Genomic DNA, 21,667 nt, shown 5'->3' with positions numbered 1-21,667 from the left:
CACAACATTCAGCCGCCCACTAGATTGGAATACTGTATTTGTTAATGTTACCTCATTCAGTTTTATGGAGTTTTGAAGACTGTCATTCTTTTCTTTTTTAATTTCAGTGTCTTCATGATACCTCTTTTCCTTTTCCTGTTTCTGATTCCTAATTGTGTCTATTTCCAGTCTTAGCGTGGCAATTTCATCTTGCAACGTGCGGTTTTCGTGTAACAGACCTTTCTCTTTTTCATGAGGAGGAGAAACCTAAGTAAAACAAGAGTCTTTTAGCTGGAACTCAATAAAATGACATTATCATGATTTTCTCTGAAATCAAAGAATATCCTATGTTTATACAAGGAATAGGTTGCAGTTAAGTGGATATCCAACTGGAAAAACACAAAGTTGGATCCAAGCCTCAAACTTTTATACAAGCATAAATTCCCCAAAGTTCAAAAGTTTAATTGAAAGCAATGAATGCATGAAAGGAAAAAGAAATCATGACAAAATCCTAAGAATCTCAGAATTGGAAAGGTCTTTCTCTGGTTTACAACAAACGCAGAAGGCTTGAAAGAAAAGACTAATACATCTGACTACACTAAAACTGAGTTTATAGTCTCATGTCTAACACAGTCCACAGGAAAACCCTTAGCTCTGCATATATTTGGACAGATTCAATTTCCTAACCTCACTTTGTTCTGAGAATATTGCATATGTATTCTACTTTTCTAACATTTGTATACTCAGTTATAAGAATTGTATCTACTGATAACTAATAAATCTAGGCATTGTACTACAAACATGTCTGCATACATTAATTATCTCTTTTAGTTATCACAATTCCAGAATGGAGAGGTTAAAAATACTAAGTGAGCTGCAGGACATTCCCCAGGTCTTTGTACCCACTACCGCTGTTCTGGCACCAAACTGCAGCTACTTCTCTAGCGTGAATCTTAAATACAAAAGAAGCCTTGTATTTCGGGAGTGGCTGGGTGGCTCAGTCAGTTAAGCCTCTGCCTTCGGCTGAGGTCATGGTCCCCGGATCCTGAGAGCAAGTCCCGTGTCAGGCTCCCTGCTCCGCAAAAAGCCTGCTTTCTCTCTCCCTCTGCCTCCACTCCCCCTGCTTGTGCTCTATCAAATGAATCCAGAAAGTCTTTTAAAAAGAAAAAAAAAAGCCTTATATTTCAAAATACCAATACTAACTAAGGTAAAATTTATGTAGCTCCTAGAAAAATCATGAGATTATTTGTGGCTACAACTAATTTTATTTCCTCTTCAGTTGTTTAAAATGGCAATAGATGCAGAAGAGGGGAAAATACACTGAGCTATTTTATTAGCAACAAAAGACTTATCAATAATTACCAGTAAGTATATATTACAGCATATGATTATTTATAAAGCTCCTTGTAGGGATCCCTGGGTGGCGCAGCGGTTTGGCGCCTGCCTTTGGCCCAGGGCACGATCCTGAAGACCCGGGATCGAATCCCACATCGGGCTCCCGGTGCATGGAGCCTGCTTCTCCCTCTGCCTATGTCTCTGCCTCTCTCTCTCTGTGACTATCATAACTAAATAAAAAAAATTTTTTTAAAAAAAGCTCCTTGTAATGAAATCAGATGCTACTTGGAGCAAATTGTTACTCTTCTCAAAAGTAGGAGACTAACATCTGAAGTAAGGTCTTAAGATGGGCTACACTTTTCCTCCTGTTCATCAAGTGTGAAACTAACCTCTCTATGAATATAGAGGTGGTGAAGGAATTGCCAAAAACTAAAGCATATGTTGTTAGTAGCAAGAGTTTTGTGCTTATGGAAAGCTCATAAATTCCATACTATTTCCCAAAATAATAAAAACTTCTCCTTCAGATAAGGGCATTATGAATGTCACTATTTGACACCACAGACAAATGTATTTAAATTAATGAATGGACTACAAACTTCACTCCCCCCCATATAGACCCGTATGTGTCTGTATGTATGTATCTATGTATATATGTATATGTATACACACACACACTCACACACACATATATATGTATTCTTTTAAAATCCTCTGTACTTTCCATAATGTACAGGGTTGGTTTTTTTAGAAATATACACATGCATGGAGAAAAATAATAATTCCAAAAAATAAAATATACATACGTACAAATACATACACACGTACTTCAAAATAACTAAAGAAAATACCTCAGAATTCATTTTAGTATGAGGCATTTCTGTCTCATTTCGTTTGCAAAGGTGATTGTTTAGAATTCCATCTTGGGTGGGACGGGGGCAAGGTGAGGGAGGAGTAGGGATCCTCAAGCACCTGGCCCCACCAACTTACCTTGATAACTTTCAAATCACCCTGAACACCTACGAATTCGACCTGAGATTGATTGATTGATTGATTTTTATTTATTTATTTTTTTACTGGAGTTCGATTCGCCAACATATAGTATAACACGCAGTGCTCAACCCGTCAAGTGCCCCCCCTCCCGGGGCAAGTGCCCAACCTGAGTTGTTTTTTTTTTTTAAGATTTATTTATTTATTTATGATAGAGAAAGAGACATGGGGCAGAGACACCGGAGGAGGGAGAAGCAGGCTCCATGCCGGAAGCCCGACGTGGGACTCGATCCCGGAACTCCAGGATCTGCCCTGGGCCAAAGGCAGGCGCCAAACCGCTGCGCCACCCAGGGATCCCCCTGACCTGAGATTTAAAGAGAGAACAGTCAGAACGGTACAGAGCGAAGGGTTTTCGCTTCTAACAAGGTAGGAAGGCGGAAAAAAATAAAACAGAATCAAGGGTGGGGGGGCACCGGAGGAGCCTGGCTAAGGCCTGCGGCGGGGAAAGCCTCCCAGGCGGGAAAGCCCAGTCCCGGAGGAGCGGACGAGTGGGAGCTTTACAATCCGCCCCGGATTCCTCCGGGATGGAAAGGCGCTCAGCAGGGACCTCGGGCAGGAAGGGGGGGACCTCCAGTCTTGGGGTCACTGACAGAGGAAGTGCGCCGGGGGAGAGCGCCCCCCACTCCGGCCCAGCTCCCTAAAGGGCTGGAGCGCGCTGCGCCGGGCCCAGGGAGAAGCCGGTGGGTCGGGAGGGGCTCCGGGAGCCAGACTCCAGCAGCGCAGGCACCGGACCCCAGGGGACACAGCCGGGATCCTGCGCTCCTCCCGGGACAGGCCGAGGCGGGGAGGGCCCAGGACAGCGAGGACCCTCCTGCCCCGGGAGCAGCCAGGCCCCTGTGGCCTGGGAGATGGCAGGAGTCACGGCGGGGGGCGCCCTCCAGGGCCAGGGAGACCTGGCCGCCGCCGGTGTGGTTGTCCCTCCTGGTGCCACCCGGTGCCCGGAAGAGGGGCCGCCGGGGACACGGGCCTCACGGGAGGTCGGCTCCCCATGACCCTGCACCCAGCAGGGGGCGGGACAGCTCCCCAAGGTGCACACACCTGCCCCTCCCCCAGAAGACCAGCTGGAAGGACAGGGGGAGTTCCCGACCCAGCAGCGCTGGAAAGCTCCAGGGGAAGTGGAGGGATCTACAGTATATAGAACTAGAGGGTACCCCTCTTCCCCCCCGCATGTTCCAGTACAACTCATTTTTTATCAGACTGTAAGTTTCCAATTTTCTTTCTCCTTTTCCACCTTAACTACAATATTTTGCCACCTTTTCAAGTTTCTTCCTTTTTGACTCTCATATGTTTACAATTACATGTCTCAGATATATTTTCCACTTCTAGATTCCCTTCAACATACTCAACGTAATTTTGGGAGCTAGACGAGATATGTTTTGTGTGTGTGTGCTTTTTTGTTTTCTGTGCCTCATTTTGTTCTACAATGGCACAATACCTTCTAAAACAGGACCAGCATGCACCCAGAACCAAGTGGTATACCGTGCTGGTTCATTCTGTGAGACTATATTCTCTCTTCATTCCCAATCTGCCCCCCTTTTTATCTCATTTATGTTTTGGGGAACAATGTTGGGGCTCTCTACAAGTATTTCTGGTTTATAGAAATTTGGGACTCAGTATCTTCTAACATACAGAACTTAATACACCCAGGACCAAGAGGATCACCCCCTAGCACCCCTCAGGTAGACTACATTCTCTCTCCACTACAACTGCATCACCACCACCATGTCCCAGTCCCCCCAACATTTTATTTTTCTACTTCTTTTTTTTTCCCCCTCTTTACCTTTGCTTTTTTTCTCTTTTTTTCTTCCTTGGCATTTTTGGCCTTTTATTTTCTACTACTTTGTTTTAAAATTTGTTTTTCACTTTAGTGGTCATTTTGTGTTATTTTGTTCTTCTCTTCGTTTTAAATTTCATGTCATGGACCTTGCCAGAATCATCGAAGGATAAGAAACCTTGGGTGGCTCAGTGGTTTAGTGCCTGCCTTCAGCTCAGGGCATGATCCTGGAGTCCCAGGATCAAGTCCCACATCAGGCTCCCTGCATGGAGCCTGCTTCTCCCTCTGCCTGTGTCTCTGCCCCTCTCTCTGTGTCTCTCAAAAATACATAAATGAAATGTTTAAAAACAATCATCTAAGGTGAAATTGACTTAGATTGTGGTTGATAGTCTTGACTCAGCCCGTTCATACAGCCACTCTGCAGTGAGCAAAATGACTAGAAGGAAGATCTCACCACAAAAGAAAGAATCAGAAACAGTACTGTCTTCCACAGACTTACAAAATTTGAATTACAATTCGATGTCAGAAAGCCAATTCAAAAGCACAATTATAAAGCTAGTGGTAGCTCTGTAAAAAAGCAGAGAGTATTAAAGAAACTTCATGACTGCAGAATTTTGATCTAATTAGTCAAAATTAAAAATTAATTAAATGAGATGCAATCCAAACTGAAGGTCCTAACAATGAGGGTTAATGAGTTAGAGGAAAGAGTGAGTGCCACAGAAGACAAGTTGATGGCAAAGAGGAAAGCTGAAGAGAAAACAGAAAAACAATTAAAGGACCATGAGGAAAAGTTAAGGGAAATAACTGAGAACCTCAGAAGGAAAACATCTATGCATAATTGGGGTTCCACAGGAGGGCGAGAGGGCCAGAGGGCCAGAAAGGATATTTGAACAAATCATACCTGTGAACTTCCCATATTTGGGGAGGGAAAAAGGCATTCAGGTCCAGGAGATAGAGAGGTCCCCCACCAAGGGGAGGGGGGGAAGCAGAACTCGACATTTAATGGTGAAACAAGCAAATTCCAAAGAAAAAGAAAGTCCTTAAAACAGCAAGAGACAAGAGATTTCTAACTTATATGGGGAGAAATATTAGATTAACTGCAGACCTCTCCACAGAGATCTGGCAGGCCAGAAACAGCTGGCAGGAAATATTCAGGGTTCTACATGACAAGAACATCCAGCCAAGAATACTCTATCCAGCAAGCCTTTCATTCAGAATAGGATAAAGAGCTTCTAAGATAGGCAGAAGCTGAAAGAATATGTGACCACCAAATGAGCTCTGCAAGTAATATTAATGGGGACCCTGTAAAAGAAAGAGGAAGCCCAAAGAAATAATCCACAAAAACAGGGACTGAATAGACATTACAATGATAGTAAATTAATATCTTTCAATAGGTACTCTGAATGTGAATGGGCTAAATGATCCCATCAAAAGACGCAGGGTTTCAGACTGGATAAAAAAATCAAGACCCATCTATTTGCTGTCTACAAGAGACTCATTTTAGATAGAAGGACACCTACAGCATGAAAATAAAAGGTTGAAGAACCATTTATATGGTTCTTCAAAAGAACCATTCACATGGTCTTCAAAAGAAAGCAGGGGTAGCCATCCTTATATCAGATAAATTAAAGTTTATCCCAAAGACTGTAGTAAGAGATGAAGAGGGACACTATATCATACTTTAAGGGTCTATCCAACAAGAAGATCTAACAATCATGAATATTTATGCTTCTAATGTGGGAGCTTCCAAGTATATCAATGAATTAATAACCAAAGTAGCGGCATACTTAGATAATAATACACTAGTAGTAGGAGACTTAAACACGGCACGTTCTGCAAATGACAGATCTTCTAAGCACAACATCTCCAAAGAAACAAGAGCTTTAAACGATACACTGCACCACATGGATTTCACAGATATTTACAGAACTTTACATCTGAAAGCAACTGAATACACAGTCTTCTCATGGAACTTTCTCAGAATAGGCCACCCAATACCAAAACATTGGGATTGTCCCCTGCATATTTTCAGACCACAGTGCTTTGAAACTAGAACTCAATCACAAGAAGAAATCTGGAAGAAACTCAAACACATGGAGGAGAAAGGCCATCCTGCGGAAAGATGAATGGGTCAACCAGAAAATTAGAGAAGAAATAAAAAGATCCATGGAAATAATGAAAATGAAGATACAACCATTCAAAATCCTTGGGATACAGCCAAAGCAATCCTAAGCGGGAAATGCATCGCAATACAAGCATCCCTCAAAAGACTGGAAAAAAACCTCAAAGACACAAGCTAACCTTGCACCTAAAGGAATTGGAGAAAGAACAGTAAATAAAACCTACACCAAGCAGAACAGAGAGAGTGAAGATTTGAGCAGAACTCAATGAAATAGAGACCAGAAGAACTGTGGAACAGATCAACAAAACCAGGAGTTGGTTCTTTGAAAGGAAGAATAAGATACATAAACCATTAGCCAGCCTTTTAAAAAACAAAGGAGAAAAGACTCTAATTAATAAAATCACGAATGTAAAAGGAGAGATCACCACCAATACCAAGGAAAACCTAACCAAAGAAATAAAGGATTTATACCCTAACAACTACAGAACACTTCTGAAAGAAATCCAGGAAGACACAAAGAGATGGAAAAATATTCCATGCTCAAGGATTGGAAGAATTAATATTGTCAAAATGTCTATGCTAACCCAGGGCGATTTACATTCAATGCATTCCTGTCCATATACCATGGACTTTCTTCACTTTCTTCAGAAAGTTGGAATATATAATCTTAAGATTTGTGTGGAATCAGAAAAAACCCCAAACAGCTAGGGTAATATTGAAAAAGAAAACCAGAGCTGGGGACATCACAATGCCGGATTTCAAGTTGTATTACAAAGCTTTGATCATCAAGACAGTGTGGTACTGGCACAAAACCAGACACATAGATCAATAGAACAGAATAGAGAATCCAGAAACGGGCCCTCGACTCCATGGTCAAGTTATATTCGACAAAGCAGGAAAAGACTATCCACTGGATAAAGGACACTCTCTTCAATAAATGGTGCTGGGAAAACTGAACAGCCACGTGCAGAAGAATGAGACTAGACCATTCTCTTGTACCATACGCAAAGATAAACTCAAAATGGATGAAAGATCTAAACGTGAGACAGGAAACCATCAGAATCCTAGAGGAGAACACAGGCAACAGCCTTTGTGAACTCGGCCACTGCAACTTCTTTGCAGATGAAGGCAAAGGGAAATAATAGCAAAAATAAACCATTGGGACCTCATCAAGATAAAAATCTTCTGCACGGCAAAAGAAACAGTCAACAAAACTAAAAGATAACCTACAGACTGGGAGAAGTTATTTGCAAATGACCTATCAGGTAAAGGGCTAGTATCCACGATCTATAAAGAACTTAGTAAACTCAACAGCAAAGAAACAATCCAATCATGAAATGGGCAAAAGACATGAGCAGAAATTTCACCAAAAAAGACATACAAATGGCCAACGAGCACATGGGAAAACACTCCACATCACTTGCCATCAGGGAAATACAAATCAAAATCACAATGAGATACCATATCACACCAGTGAGAATGGGGAAAATTAACAAGACAGGAAACAACAAATGTTGGAGAGGAGGTGGAGAAAGATACCATATCACACCAGTGAGAATGGGGAAAATTAACAAGACAGGAAACAACAAATGTTGGAGAGGAGGTGGAGAAAGGGGAACCCTCTTGTACTGTTGGTGGGAATGTGAACTGGTACAGCCACTCTGGAAAACTGTGTGGAGGTTCCTCAAAGAGTTAAAAATAGAGCTACCCTATGACCCAACAATAGCACCACTCGGGATTTACCCCAAAGATAGAGATGCAGTGAAAAATCACGACACCTGCACCCCAATGTTTATAGCAGCATTTTCCAGAATAGCCAGACTGTGGATGCAGCCTGAGTATCCATCAAATGATGAATGGATATAGAAGATGTGGTCTGTATATATAATGGAATATTACTCAGTCCCTAGAAACGACAAATAACCAGCATTTGCTTCAATGTGCATGGAACTGGAGGGTATTATGCTGAGTGAAGTAAGTCAATCATAGATGGACAAACATCATATGGTTTCACTCCATGGGGAATATAAAAATACTGAAAAGGATTATAGGGGAAAGGAGAGAAAATCAGTGGGAAAAAGTAGAGAGGGTGACAACGCATTAGAGACTCCTAACTCTGAGAAAGGAACGAGGGATAGTGGAAGGGGAGGTGGGTGGAGGGGTGGGGAGACTGGGTGATGGGCACTGAGGGGGCATTTGACAGGTGAGCACTGGGTGTTATGCTATATGCTGGCAAATCGAACTCCAATAAAAAAATATACAAAAAATAGTATTCTATCATGTAATACTCTGGGCATTCTGTTCTCAAGAAAGTTGTCTCTGAACATCATTTTACTCTTCTATAACCTAGAGACACATTTTCATTAGGATTTTGGATCTTATCATTAAAAAAAAAAAGTCAAAAGGCTTAAGAGAACTTAAAAAAATGTTCAAAAGTGGTCTTTTTTTATAACAAGGCTTTTCATCCTCAATGAATAATTCAAATTTTAAATTAAATGACAGCAAAATGTGCCATAGAGTAAAAATACAAATAGACATAGTATTGTGAAATAAGATTTCTGTATAAAACATTTAACTAGTTTTATCAGCATCTCAAGGAAATCTAGCTCATATTTCAACATTAAAAAATTCAAAACTGGGACACCTGGGGGCTCAGTGGGTTAAGTGTCCGACTCTTTTTATGGCTCAGGTCATGATCTCATGATCACGAGACTCAGAACCAGGTGAGGCTGGAGACTCAGATCATGAGACTCAAGAACCAGAGTCTGCTGGAGATTCATTTCCCTCCCTCTCCCTCTACTCCTTTCCCCCCAGCCCATGCTCTGTGTAAAAATAAACACAATTCCATATATCAATATAACATTTATCTCCTTTTACCTTCCATCCCTTCATTCAAAATATATACATAGGGCATATGTAGGAGGCCAAGAATTCCAATAAGGTAGTAATTGTAGCTACAAAGATCATGGTTGCTATTAAGTTAAAATGAAATGTTTAATCTATTTGAAGCCTAATAATATGTATTATATCAAAGGGATACTATAAATAATATTGATGGAAATATACAATTACTGCCAAAAATTTACCTGATTCAAATTATTTTTTACACCCTTCAATTCCAAGTTTCGTCTTCTAAGATTAAGTTGAAGTTGTTGTTTCATTTCAATTTCTTTACTATATTGCTCTTCTTTACTTCTTGTTTTTTATAATAAAGTTATTTTTTATTGGTGTTCAATTTACCAACATACAGAAGAACACCCAGTGCTCATCCCGTCAAGTGCCCACCTCAGTGCCCATCACCCATTCACCCCCACCCCCCGCCCTCCTCCCCTTCCACCACCCCTAGTTTGTTTCCCAGAGTTAGGAGTCTTTATGTTCTGTCTCCCTTTCTGATATTTCCCACACATTTCTTCTCCCTTCCCTTACATTCCCTTTTACTATCATTTATATTCCCCAAATGAATGAGAACATATAATGTTTGTCCTTCTCCGATTGACTTACTTCACTCAGCTCTTCTTTACTTCTTAATTGCTCTTTAATTTTTATATATAACATTTCAGCACTTCTTCTTTTTTCTTTTTCTTGTTTTAAGGTCAATCTGCAAATGCATGTGTTCATTTTAAAATTTGTCTTGTTAGCAATAAAAATTTTATTTTATGATCTGGTTCCACATATGTTGGTTCATTATCCAAAGGAAATTTTTCTGTTCTCAATTTTTTTTCCCTTTCTAGGGCTCATGTTTTTTAATTTTTCACTTCAATCTCTTCAAAAAGATATATAGTTTAAAAGAAGCAATGAGAAAGCATTTTGCAACTTAGTAAGTTTTAGTCAGTAATAACTCTGGGAGATGTTGTAGGCAAAGGAATTCTGAAATTATTCAATAAAGTTAGAGTTCAAAATTGCCATTTTTCCCCACAGAGTCATAATTACACTTCAATTAAGACAAATCATTTCATTACTAATTAAAAAGAGAAGTTGTTGTTTATCAACAACTTTATAAATTCACTAGAAATACATTTTTATTTCACAAAACATCACAGGTACCTCTAAAAATGATCTTCAGTGTAAGACAGCATCAGCAGATGTCGTTTACACAACACACACCTGCAGATGACACTGAACCAGCACTAGACTAGGGAGTCTAATATCTATTGCCCATGTTTTTTATGTTTCTTATTCTGTAATATTGTCAACCTTGTTGATCATTATGTATTTTATAAATCATTTGAAAACTCCTTTGAAAACACCACAGGATCCATATTAATTAAGTAAGGAATAAAGAGTAAGATGTGCTTTCAGCATAGACTTTGGAATTAATTTTCTTTATATATGTGAGAAATGTTGGAAAAACTTAACCATTAATCATTTTTTCCATTTTACTTTTTAACCCCTGCATATGTTAAGAATAAACCAATTTTTCTGTCTTGAGAAAAATTGGCCATTTCACACTCTGTTGGGGGGCATTTAATATAAAATTTCCTGAGAACAATTTAAAAATATGGATCAGAGACCTCTACTAAATATTTTTATACGTTAACACAATGCTACATTAGAGAATTTATTCCAATTAACCAAGAATGTAGAAACAGAATTAAATAAAAGACATTCCTTATAGCATTAATTAAAATAGAGGAAAATGGAAAACAACCAAAATTCAATTTCTTAAATAATGAGGTTTACATATGATGGACTTCTACATGGTCATTAAAATTATGCTTTAGAATATACATTAAATTATTAGAAGTATTCACTGTTAAAACCTTGCTGTATTATTTCAATGAATCTCACACTTTACATCTTTTTTTTTTTAATTGGAGTTCAAATTGCCAACATACAGCATATCACCCAGTGCTCACCCCGTCAAGTGCCCCCTCTCAGTGCCCATCAGCCAGTCACCCCAGCCTCCACTCACCTCCCTTTCCACTACACCTTGTTCGTTTCCCAGAGTTAGGTGTCTCTCATGTTCTGTCACCCTCACTGATATTTCCCTCTCATTTTCTCTCCTTTCCCCTTTATTCCCTTTCATTAAATTTTATATTCCCCAAATGAATGAGACCATATAATGTTTGTCCTTCTCTGATGGACTTATTTCACTCAGCATAATACCTTCCAGTTCCATCCACGTGGAAGCAAATGGTGGGTATTTGTCGTTTCTAATGGCTGAGGAATATTCCATTGTATACATAGACCACTGTTTCTTTACCTATTCGTCTTTTGATACTTCACATTTCTAACGGCGTTTCCTTCCCTATAAAATCCCAGAAGGCAAATTAGCAATTATAAAACTTCTCCTACACATCTGCAGCATAAAAGTAAGTATTTCAAGGGGTTCCTGGCTGGCTCAGTTGACAGAGCATGTGACTCTTGATCTCATAGCTGTGAGTTCAAGCCCCACGCTGAGTGTGGATTCTATTAAAAAAAAAAAAGTAAATAGTTGAAATATTTCCTTAAAACCAAGATGTCATACCTTAAACTGTAGAGTTCTCGTTCCCATTCCACTTTTTGATGCTCTAACTGAGATTTCATTTCTTTTGTTTCTGATAGCAACTTTTCTAGTCCATTGATCTTACATTCCACTTTTAAAATTTTTCTTTTAAGTCGTTCACACTCTTTTTTTTTAAATTCTATTGATCTTTCGTATTTAAGAATTGCATCCCGCAATGTCAATATGCTAACAGAATCTACACCAGAGGAAACACAAAGACAGAAATAAAATACAGGAGGCATCAGATTGGGTCAGTTGGTAAAGCATCCAACTATTGGTTTTGGCTGAGGTCATGATCTCACAGTTGTGGGATTGAACCTGGCATTGGGTGCTGCATTCAGCACAGAGTCTGCTTAAGATTCTTTACCCCCTCGTTCCCTCCCTCTCTGTTCCTCTCCCCATCTCCTGCTCATGCTCTCTCAAAAATTTATTCTTAAAAAAAGTAAAATAAAAGAATATGAGTACTTTTTGCATATGAGGGACCGAGCATGTTCACATTAACTCATTCATACATGAAATAAATATTGAGTAATTCAACGTAAAGATATTATATCAGGTGCCTGGGTGGCTCAATCAGTGGGTGTCTGCCTTCGGCTCAGGTCATGATCTTGGTGTCCTGGGATCAAGCCACATGGTGGGCTCCCTGCTTAGTAGGGAGTCTGCTTCTCCCTCTCCCTCTGCCTCCCTCCCTGCTCATGCTCTCTCTCTCAAATAAATGAATAAAATCTTATTATCAATAGAACTTTAAAATCTTTTAAAAAGAAGAGAAAACATGACCGAAACCTTTCTAAACTGAATGAAAACTATAATCCCACAGACCAACAAAGGATCTGGCTAGGAGAGAAGAAATGGAAGTAAACTCTTGTAATTAAAAAAAAAAGATTTTATTTATTTATTCATGAGAGACATGGAGAGAGAGAGAGGGGCAGAGACACAGGCAGAGGGAGAAGCAGGTTCCCTGAGATAGCCTGATGCGGGACTTGATACAAGGACCCTGGGATCACATCCTGAGCCAAAGGTAGATGCTCAACCACTAAGCTACTCACGTGTTCCCTATTGTAATTTTCTTAAACTACATATGATGTGGTATATCACTACAAGAAGGTGGACTGTGATGCTTGAGTCATAGGCTTTAAACCCTAAAGCAATCACTAAAATAGCAAATCTTAAGAGTTATAGTAATAAACAAAGCACATACATACACATATATGTGTATGTTTATATATATGTATAAATGGAACTCGTAAAAATTAGTTGATTAATCTAAAAGAAAGCAGAAAGCAAAGAAAATGGGAACAAAGCAGGTCAAACGGAAAGCAAACAGGATGAGAGATTTATATCAACTGTATCAATAATCAGAGTAAATGAAAATTGTCAAAAAATAAAAGAAAGAAAGAAAATGGTCTAAAAGCCTCAATTAAAAGGCAGACTGTCAGAATGGATAAAAATGTAAGTGACAACCATAGGCTGCCTATAAAAAATTCACTTTAAATGTAAAGACACACACACACAAAAATAAATAAAATAAAAAAATAAATGTAAAGACACAAATTTGTGAAAAGGACAAAAATAAGGATATACCACACTCACACTTGACAAAAGAAGGCTGAGCTTGAGTAGCAATATTAATGCCAGGCAAAATAGATTTCAAAGCAATCCATATTCTCGTGATGTATAAGGTCATTTGTTAATGATGAAAGGGTCGATAAATAAGCATAACAAACCTAAATGCTTATGAGTCTATTAATAACATCAAAATATGTAAGGCAAAAATCAACAGAACTGCAAAGAGAAACAGGCAAATTTACAATTTTAGTCTGAGATTTTAATAGGCAGAAAATCATCAAGGATATAGAAGACTTGACCACCACCATCTTTCTCAAGTATCCATGGAGCATTTACCAAAAGATATTATATTCTGGGTCATAAAATAAACCTTAATAAAGGGAGTTAAGTCCAAAGGATTGAAGTCATGAAAGTGTGTTCTGTGACCACAAAGTGATCAAATTAGAAATGAAGAACAAACCTACCTCTGGAAAATACTCAAATACTTGCAAACTGATTAATAATGCACATCTTAAATAACCCCTGGGTCGGGGTACCTAGGTGGCTCAATTGATTAAGTGTCTGCCTTTAGCCCAGGTCATGATTTCAGGGTCCTGGGACTGAGCCCCATGTTGGGCTTCCCACTCAGAGAGAAGGACGCTTACCCCTCTGGACCTCCCTTCGCCTATGCTCTCTCTCGCTCTCTCGCTCTCTCTCTCTCCTTCTCTCTCAAATACATAAAATCTTTAAAAAGCCCTTGGAATAAAGAAGTAATGAAAAAAGAAATTACAAAGTATCACATATTGAATGAAAATAAAAACATAATATGTTAAAAATTTCTGGAATCCTCCAAGAGTAGCATTCATCTCACCATGTATAGCACTGAGGTATATATTAAAAAGAGAAGGAGGCGGGGCAAGATGGCAGAAAAGTAGGGTCCTGAAGTCACCAGTCCCCACCAACTTACCTAGATAACTTACAAATCATCCTGAAAACCTATAAATTTGGCCTGAGATTTAAAAAGAGAAGAGCTGGAATGTTACAGTCAGAAGAGTTCACACTTCTATCAAGGTAGGAAGACGGAAAAACATAAAGAAATAAAAAAGCATCCAAGGGGGAGGAGCCCCCGCGAGGAGCCAGGCAAAGGCCATGCAGCTAGTGCCCCCAGGACAGGAAAGCCCAGTCCTGGAGAAGCAGAAACTTTACCAATCTTCCTGGGAGGAAAGGCACTCACAGGGAGCTCGGGCAGGATCCCAGAAGGGGTACGGATGCCCTCAGGCTCCCAGGGGCACGAAAAGAGCAACTGAACTCTGGAGGAGATCCCTCCACACACTACAGGCTGAGCTCCCTAAAGGGCTGGACACCGCGCCCAGCAGGGCCCCGGGAGCAGCTCAGGTGGTAGCCACTGCGCAGCCCCGGGAATGTGATTCCAGTGGTACAGGCCCCAGAGCCCAGGGCACCGGGGACACAGCCCAGGATCCGGCACTCCCCCCGGGACAGGTAGAGGCCGGGAGGACACAGGGCAGCAAGGACGCTCCTGCTGCCAGGTGGCCCCGAGCTGTGCAGATCTACGCCCCCTGCCCCCGGACCACCCAGGCCCCTGCACACTGGGAGCTGCGGTAGTCACTGCGGGAGCTGACTCAAGAGATGGGAGAGCTGGCTGCAGCCACTGTTGTTGTTCCTCCTGCCGTCACCTTGTAGCTGGGACTGAACAGGAGCTTCACAGGATAAACAGCTTGCACTGAGCCTGCACCTGCCAAGGGGCTGGGCAGCTCCCCCAGGTGCACACACCTGAGAATCACCGCAGCGGGGCCCTCCCCCAGAAAACCAGCTGGAAGGACAGGGGAAAAAGCAAGTCATTGACCAAGCAGCGCTGGAAACTCCCGGGGAAGTCAAGGGATTTACAGTATATAGAATCAGAGGATACCTCCTCTTGCTTTTTGTTTTCTGTTTGTCCTCCCCCTTGCCCCCCTTTTCTCTCTTTTTCTCCTTTTTCCAGTACAACTTGTTTTTGGCCACTCTGCATTGAACAAAATGACTAGAAGGAAAAACTCACCTCAAAAGAAAGAATCAGAAACTGTCCTCTCTCCCACAGAGTTACAAAATCTGGATTACAATTCAATGTCAGAAAGCGAATTCAGAAACACAATTATAAAGCTACTGGTGGCTCTAGAAAAAAGCATAAAGGACTCAAGAGACTTTATGACTGCAGAATTTAGATCTCATCAGGCAGAAATTAAAAATCAATTAAATAAGATGCAATCCAAACTGGAGGTCCTAACAATGAGGGTTCAAGAGGTAGAAGAACCAGTGAGTGATATAGAAGACAATTTGATGGCAAGGAAGGAAGCTGAGGAAAAATAGAGAAAAACAATTAAAAGGCCATGAGGAAAGGTTAAGGGAAACAAATGACAGCCTCAGAAGGAAAAATCTAATTTAATTTAGGGTTAATAGGGGTTCCAGAGGCCGCCAAAAGAGAGGACCAGAAAGCGTATTTGAACAAATCAAAGCTGGGAACTTCTCTAATGTGGGAAAGGAAACAGGCAACCACATCCAGGAGATAGAGAAATCGCCCCCGGAAATCAATAAAAACCACTCAACACCTCCACATTTAACAGTGAAACTTGCAAATTCCAAAGACAAAGAAAAGATCCTTAAAGCAGCAAGAGACAAGAGATTCCTAACCTTTATGGGGAGAAGTATTAGGATAACAGAAGACCTCTCCACAGAGACCTGGCAGGCCAGAAAGGGCTGGCAGGATATAGTGAGGGTCCTAAATGAGAGGAACCTGCAGCCAAGAATACTTTATCCAGCAAGGCTCTCATTCAAAATAGAAGGAGAGAGAAAGAACTTCCAAGACAGGCAGGAACTGAAAGAATATGTGACCACTAAACCACTTCTGAAAGAAATATAAAGGGGGACTCTGTAAAAGAAAGAGGAAGTCCAAGGAAACAATCCACAAAAACAGGGACTGAATAGGTATCATGATGGCATTAAATCCGTATCTTTCAAGAGTAACTCTCAACATGAATGGGCTTACTGACCCCATCAAAAGGTGCAGGGTTTCAGACTGGATAAAAAGAGCAAGACCCATCTATTTGCTGTCTACAAGAGACTCATTTTATTTTTTTTTTTAAATTATTTTTTTTTTATTTTTTATTTATTTATGATAGTCACAGAGAGACCGAGAGAGAGGCAGAGACATAGGCAGAGGGAGAAACAGGCTCCATGCACCGGGAGCCCGATGTGGGATTCGATCCCGGGTCTCCAGGATCGCGCCCTGGGCCAAAGGCAAGCGCCAAACCACTGCGCCACCCAGGGATCCCAAGAGACTCATTTTAGACCTAAGAACACCTACAGCCTGAAAATAAAAGGTTGGAGAACCCTTTACCATTCAAATGGTCCTCAAAGAAACCAGGGATACCTATCCTTATATCATCTAAATTAAAGTTTATCCCAAAGACTGTAGTGAGAGATGCAGAGGGACACTATATCATACTTAAAGGATCTCTCCAACAAGAGGACCTAACAATCATGAATATTTATGACCCGAATGTGGGAGATGCCAAGTATAACAGTCAATTAATAACCAAAATTAAGACATACTTACCTAATAGTACACTAAAAAGGGGAGATTTTAACATGGCGCTTTCTGTAAATAACACATCTTCTAAACCCAATATCTCCAAAGAAACAAGAGATTTATTATTTTTTAAAATTTGTATTTATTTATGATAGTCACAGAGAGAGAGAGAGAGGCAGAGACACAGGCAGAGGGAGAAGCAGGCTCCATGCACCGGGAGCCCGATGTGGGACTCGATCCCTGTTCTCCAGGATCGCGCCCTGGGCCAAAGGCAGGCGCTAAACCGCTGAGCCACCCAGGGATCCCGAAACAAGAGATTTAAATGATGCACTGCACCAGATGGATTTCACAGATTTTTATAGAACTTTACAGACAAATGAAACTGAAAACATGTTCTTCTCAAGTGCACAAGGAACTTTCTCCAGAGTAGACCACATACTGGGTCACAAATCAGGTCTCAACCGATAACAAAAATCTGAGATTGTCCCCAGCATATTTTCAGACCATAATGCTTTGAAACAGGACTAAATCACAAGAAGAATATTGGAAGAAATGGAAACATGTGGAGGTTAACTACCATCATGGTAAAAGATGAAAGGGTCAACCAGGAAATTCAGGAAGAATTAAAAAGGATCATGGAAACTAATGAGAATTAAGATACGATGGGGATGCCTGGGTGGCGCAGCGGTTTAGCACCTGCCTTTGGCCCAGGGCACGATCCTGGATACCCGGGATCGAATCCCACGTCGGGCGCCCAGTGCATGGAGCCTGCTTCTCCCTCTGCCTATGTCTCTGCCTCTCTCTCTCTCTCTCACTGTGTGCCTATCATAAATAAATAAAAATAAAATTAAATTTAAAAAAAAGAGAATGAAGATACGACTGTTCAAAATCTTGGGATACAGCAATAGCAGTCCTGAGGGGGAAATATATCGCAATATAAGCATCCCTCAAAAAACTGGAAAGAACTCATATGTAAAAGCTAATCTTGTATCTAAAGTTGCTTGAGAAAGAACAGCAAATATAACCTACACCCGGCAGAAAAACACAATTAATAAAGATTCGAGCAGAACTCAATGAAATAGAGTCGAAAAACTGTGAAACAGAACAACAAAACCAGGAGTTGGTTCTTTGAAAGAATAAGATACATGAACCATTAGCCAGCCTTATTAAAAACAAGAGAGAAAAGACTCAAATTAGTCACAAATGAAAATGGAGAGATCACCACCAATACCATGGAAATACAAACGATTTCAAACACTTAGTATGAGCAGCTATACACCAATAAATTAGGCAATCTAGAAGAAATGGACTCATTTCTGGAAAACCACAAACTAGCAAAACTGGAACAAGAAGAAATCGAAAGTCCAAAAAGGCCAAACACCAGGGAGGAAATTGAAGATATCATCAAAAACCTCCCAAGACACAAAAGTCCAGGGCCAGATGGCTTCCCAGGGGAATTCTATCAAACATTTGTAGAAGAAACAATACCTAGTCTACTAAAGCTGCTTCAAAAGATAGAAAGAGATGGAGTACTTCCAAACTCATTCTATGAGGCCAGCATCCCCTTAATTTCAAAACCCAAGACCCCGCCAAAAAGGAGAGGTAGAGAGAATAACCCTGATGAACACAGATGCAAAAATGCTCAACAAGATAGTAGCCAATAGGATCCAACAATACGTTAGGAAGATTATTCACCATAACCCAGTAGGACTTATTCCCGGGATGCAAGGCTTGTTTAACACTCGTAAAGCAATCAATGTGACTGATTATATCAAGAAGAGAAAAAACAAGAACCACATGACCCTCTCAATAGAGGCAGAGAAAGCATTTGACAAACTACAGCATCCATTCCTGATCAAAACCCTTCAGGGTGTAGGGATAGAGGGAACATTCCTCAGCATTTTAAAAGCCATCTATGAAAACCCCACAGCAAATATTATTCTCAGTGGGGAAGCACTGGGAGCCTTACCCCTAAGATCAGGAACAAGACACGGATGTCCACTCTCACCACTGCTATTCAACATAGTACTAGATGTCCTAGCCTCAGCAATCAGACAACAAAAAGAAATAAAATGCATTCACACTGGCAAAGAAGAAGTCAAACGCTCCCTCTTTGTGGATGACATGATACTGTACATAGAAAACCCAAAAGACTCCACCCCAAGACTGCTAGAACTCATACAGCAATTCAGCAGTGTGGCAGGATACCAAATCAATGTCCAGAAATCAGGGGCATTTCTATACACTAACAATGAGACTGAAGAAAGAGAAATTAAGGGGTCAATCCAATTGACAATTGCACCCAAAACTATGAGATGCCTAGGAATAAACCTAACCAAAGAGGTAAAGGATCTATACCCTCAAAAGTACAGAACACTTCTGAAGGAAATTGAGGAAGACGCAAAGAGATGGAAAAACATGCCATGCTCATGGATTGGAAGAATGAATATTGGGAAAACGTCAATGTTACCCAGGGCAATTTATACATTTAATGCAATCCCTATCAAAATACCATGGACTTTCTTCAGAGAGTTGGAACAAATCATCAGAAGAGTTGTATGGAATCAGAAAAGATACCGAATAGCCAGGGGAATATTAACAAAGAAAACCAGAGCTGGGGGCATCAAAGTGCCAGATTTCAGGGTGTACCACAAAGCTGTGATCATCAAGATAGTGTGGTACTGGCACAAAACCAGACACCTAGGTCAATGAAAAAGAATAGAGAATCCAGAAATGGGCCCTCGACTCTATGGTCAAGTTATATTCGACAAAGCAGGAAAGACTATCCACTGGAAAAAAGACATTCTCTTCAATAAATGATGCTGGGAAAACTGGACAGTCATGTGCATAACAATGAAACTAGACCATTCTCTTAAACTATACACAAAGAAAAACTCAAAATGGATGAAAGATCTAAATGTGAGACAGGAATCCATCAGATTCCTAGAGGAGAACACAGGCAACACCCTTTTTGAACTTGGCCACAGCAACTTCTTGCAAGATACATCCATGAAGGCAAGAGAAACCAAAGCAAAAATGAACTATTGGGACTTCAAGATAAAAATCTTCTGCACAGCAAAAGAAACAGTCAACAAAACTAAAAGACAGCCTCCAGAATGGAGAAGATATTTGCAAATGACGTATCAGATAAAGGGCTAGTATCCAAGATCTATAAAGAACTTAGTAAATTCAACAGCAAAGAAACAAACAATCCAATCATGAAATGGGCGAAAGACATGAATGGAATTTTCACAGAGGAAGACATAGACATGGCCAACAAGCACATGAGGAAATGCTCCGAATCACTGGCCATCAGGGAAAGAAAAAACAACAACCACAATGAGATACCACCTCACACCAGTGAGAATGGGGAAAATTAACAAAACAGGAAACAACAAATGTTGGAGCAGATATGAAAAAAAGGGAAACCTTCTTGCACTGTTGGTGGGAATGTGAACTGGCACAGCCACTCTGGAGAACTGTGTGAAGATTCCTCAAAGACTTAAAAATAGATCTACCCTACGACCCAGCAGTGCAACTGCTGGATTTACCGAAAGATACAGATGCAGTGAAATGCCGGGACACCTGCACCCCAATGTTTCTAGCAGCAATGTATAGTAGCCAAACTGTGGAAAGAGCCTCGGTGTCCTTCGAAAGATTTAAGGATACAGAAGATGTGGCCTATGTATACGATGGAATATTACTCAGCCATTAGAAAAGACAAATACCAACCATTTACTTCGACATGGATGGAACTGCAGGGTATTATGCTGCGTGAAGTAAGTCAGTCGGAGAAGGACAAACATTATATGGTCTTATTCATTTGGGGAATATAAAAAATAGCGAAAGGGAATAAAGTGGAAAGGAGAGAAAATGAGTGAAAATATCAGGGTGGGTGACAGAACATGAGAGACTCCTAACGCTTGGAAACAAACATGGCATGTTGGAAAGGGAGGTGGGAGAGGGGTTGGGGTGACTGGGTGATGGGCACTGGGGGGGGCACTTGATGGGATGAGCACTGGGTGTTATGCTATCTGCTGGCAAACTGAACTCCAATTTAGAAAATAATATGATATCAAAAACAAAAGAAAGATTGATCAACACTCGACAAATAAGAAATAAACATAACTTTTTAAATGACAAAAATTTTGACAGCTCAATGAAGATACACAGATGTTAAATAAGCTCAACATTATCAGTTATTAGGGAAATGTATATTACAACCATAAATGTATATATTTATACACATATATATGTATTTGTGTGTGTGTGTTTGTGTGTGTGTGTGTGTATACACCATACCCATCCACGGCTACGATTAAAAAACTGATAATACTAAGTACTCATAAATATATATGGAGGAGTTAGAAACCCTCACATACTGCTGGTGGGTTTAGAAAATAGTACAATTACTTTAGAAATCAATTTGGCAGTTTCATAATAAGGCAATATGAAGAGACAGGAGACTTAAGAGTGATGGCTATGTTAACTGTCTAAATTACAGTTATGGTTTCATATGTGTATATATATGACAAAACTATCAAATTATATGCTTCATACACATGCAGTTTACCTAACTAAAGCTGTTGGAGAAAGAAAGCCTCTATTATATGAAAAACCATCTAAGACAGTGGCTGAGACACGGATGGAAAGATGGATATGAAACCATACGAGATGAAGCTAGTGGACTATGGTCTTTCACCTCATAGCATTAAGAAGTAACAGCTAAGCTTTAAGCAAGGGGGTAACGTGATGAAATGTAAACTTTTAAAAATGTATAGTAAGTATGGTTGCAGT

The 21,667-nt window shown here is 40.3% G+C and overlaps 1 protein-coding gene across 1 annotated transcript in view; it reads right to left on the bottom strand.

The window, feature by feature from the left end:
• LOC140598055 (ankyrin repeat domain-containing protein 26-like) overlaps window positions 1–21,667 on the bottom strand; it is a 160,585-nt gene that overhangs the window by 40,064 nt on the left and 98,854 nt on the right. Inside the window, exons 24-26 of the mRNA XM_072751268.1 lie at window positions 15,079–15,118; window positions 11,725–11,809; window positions 52–246 (exon numbers count right to left, since the gene is read on the bottom strand). Of these exons, the coding sequence (XP_072607369.1) occupies window positions 52–246; window positions 11,725–11,809; window positions 15,079–15,118 (320 nt within the window). The remainder of the gene's footprint in view (window positions 1–51; window positions 247–11,724; window positions 11,810–15,078; window positions 15,119–21,667) is intronic.

The sequence above is a fragment of the Vulpes vulpes genome, chromosome 3, assembly GCF_048418805.1.
Source record: "Vulpes vulpes isolate BD-2025 chromosome 3, VulVul3, whole genome shotgun sequence".
Classification (NCBI taxonomy): domain Eukaryota; kingdom Metazoa; phylum Chordata; class Mammalia; order Carnivora; family Canidae; genus Vulpes; species Vulpes vulpes.
This window is presented reverse-complemented; position numbering and strand designations above follow the sequence as displayed.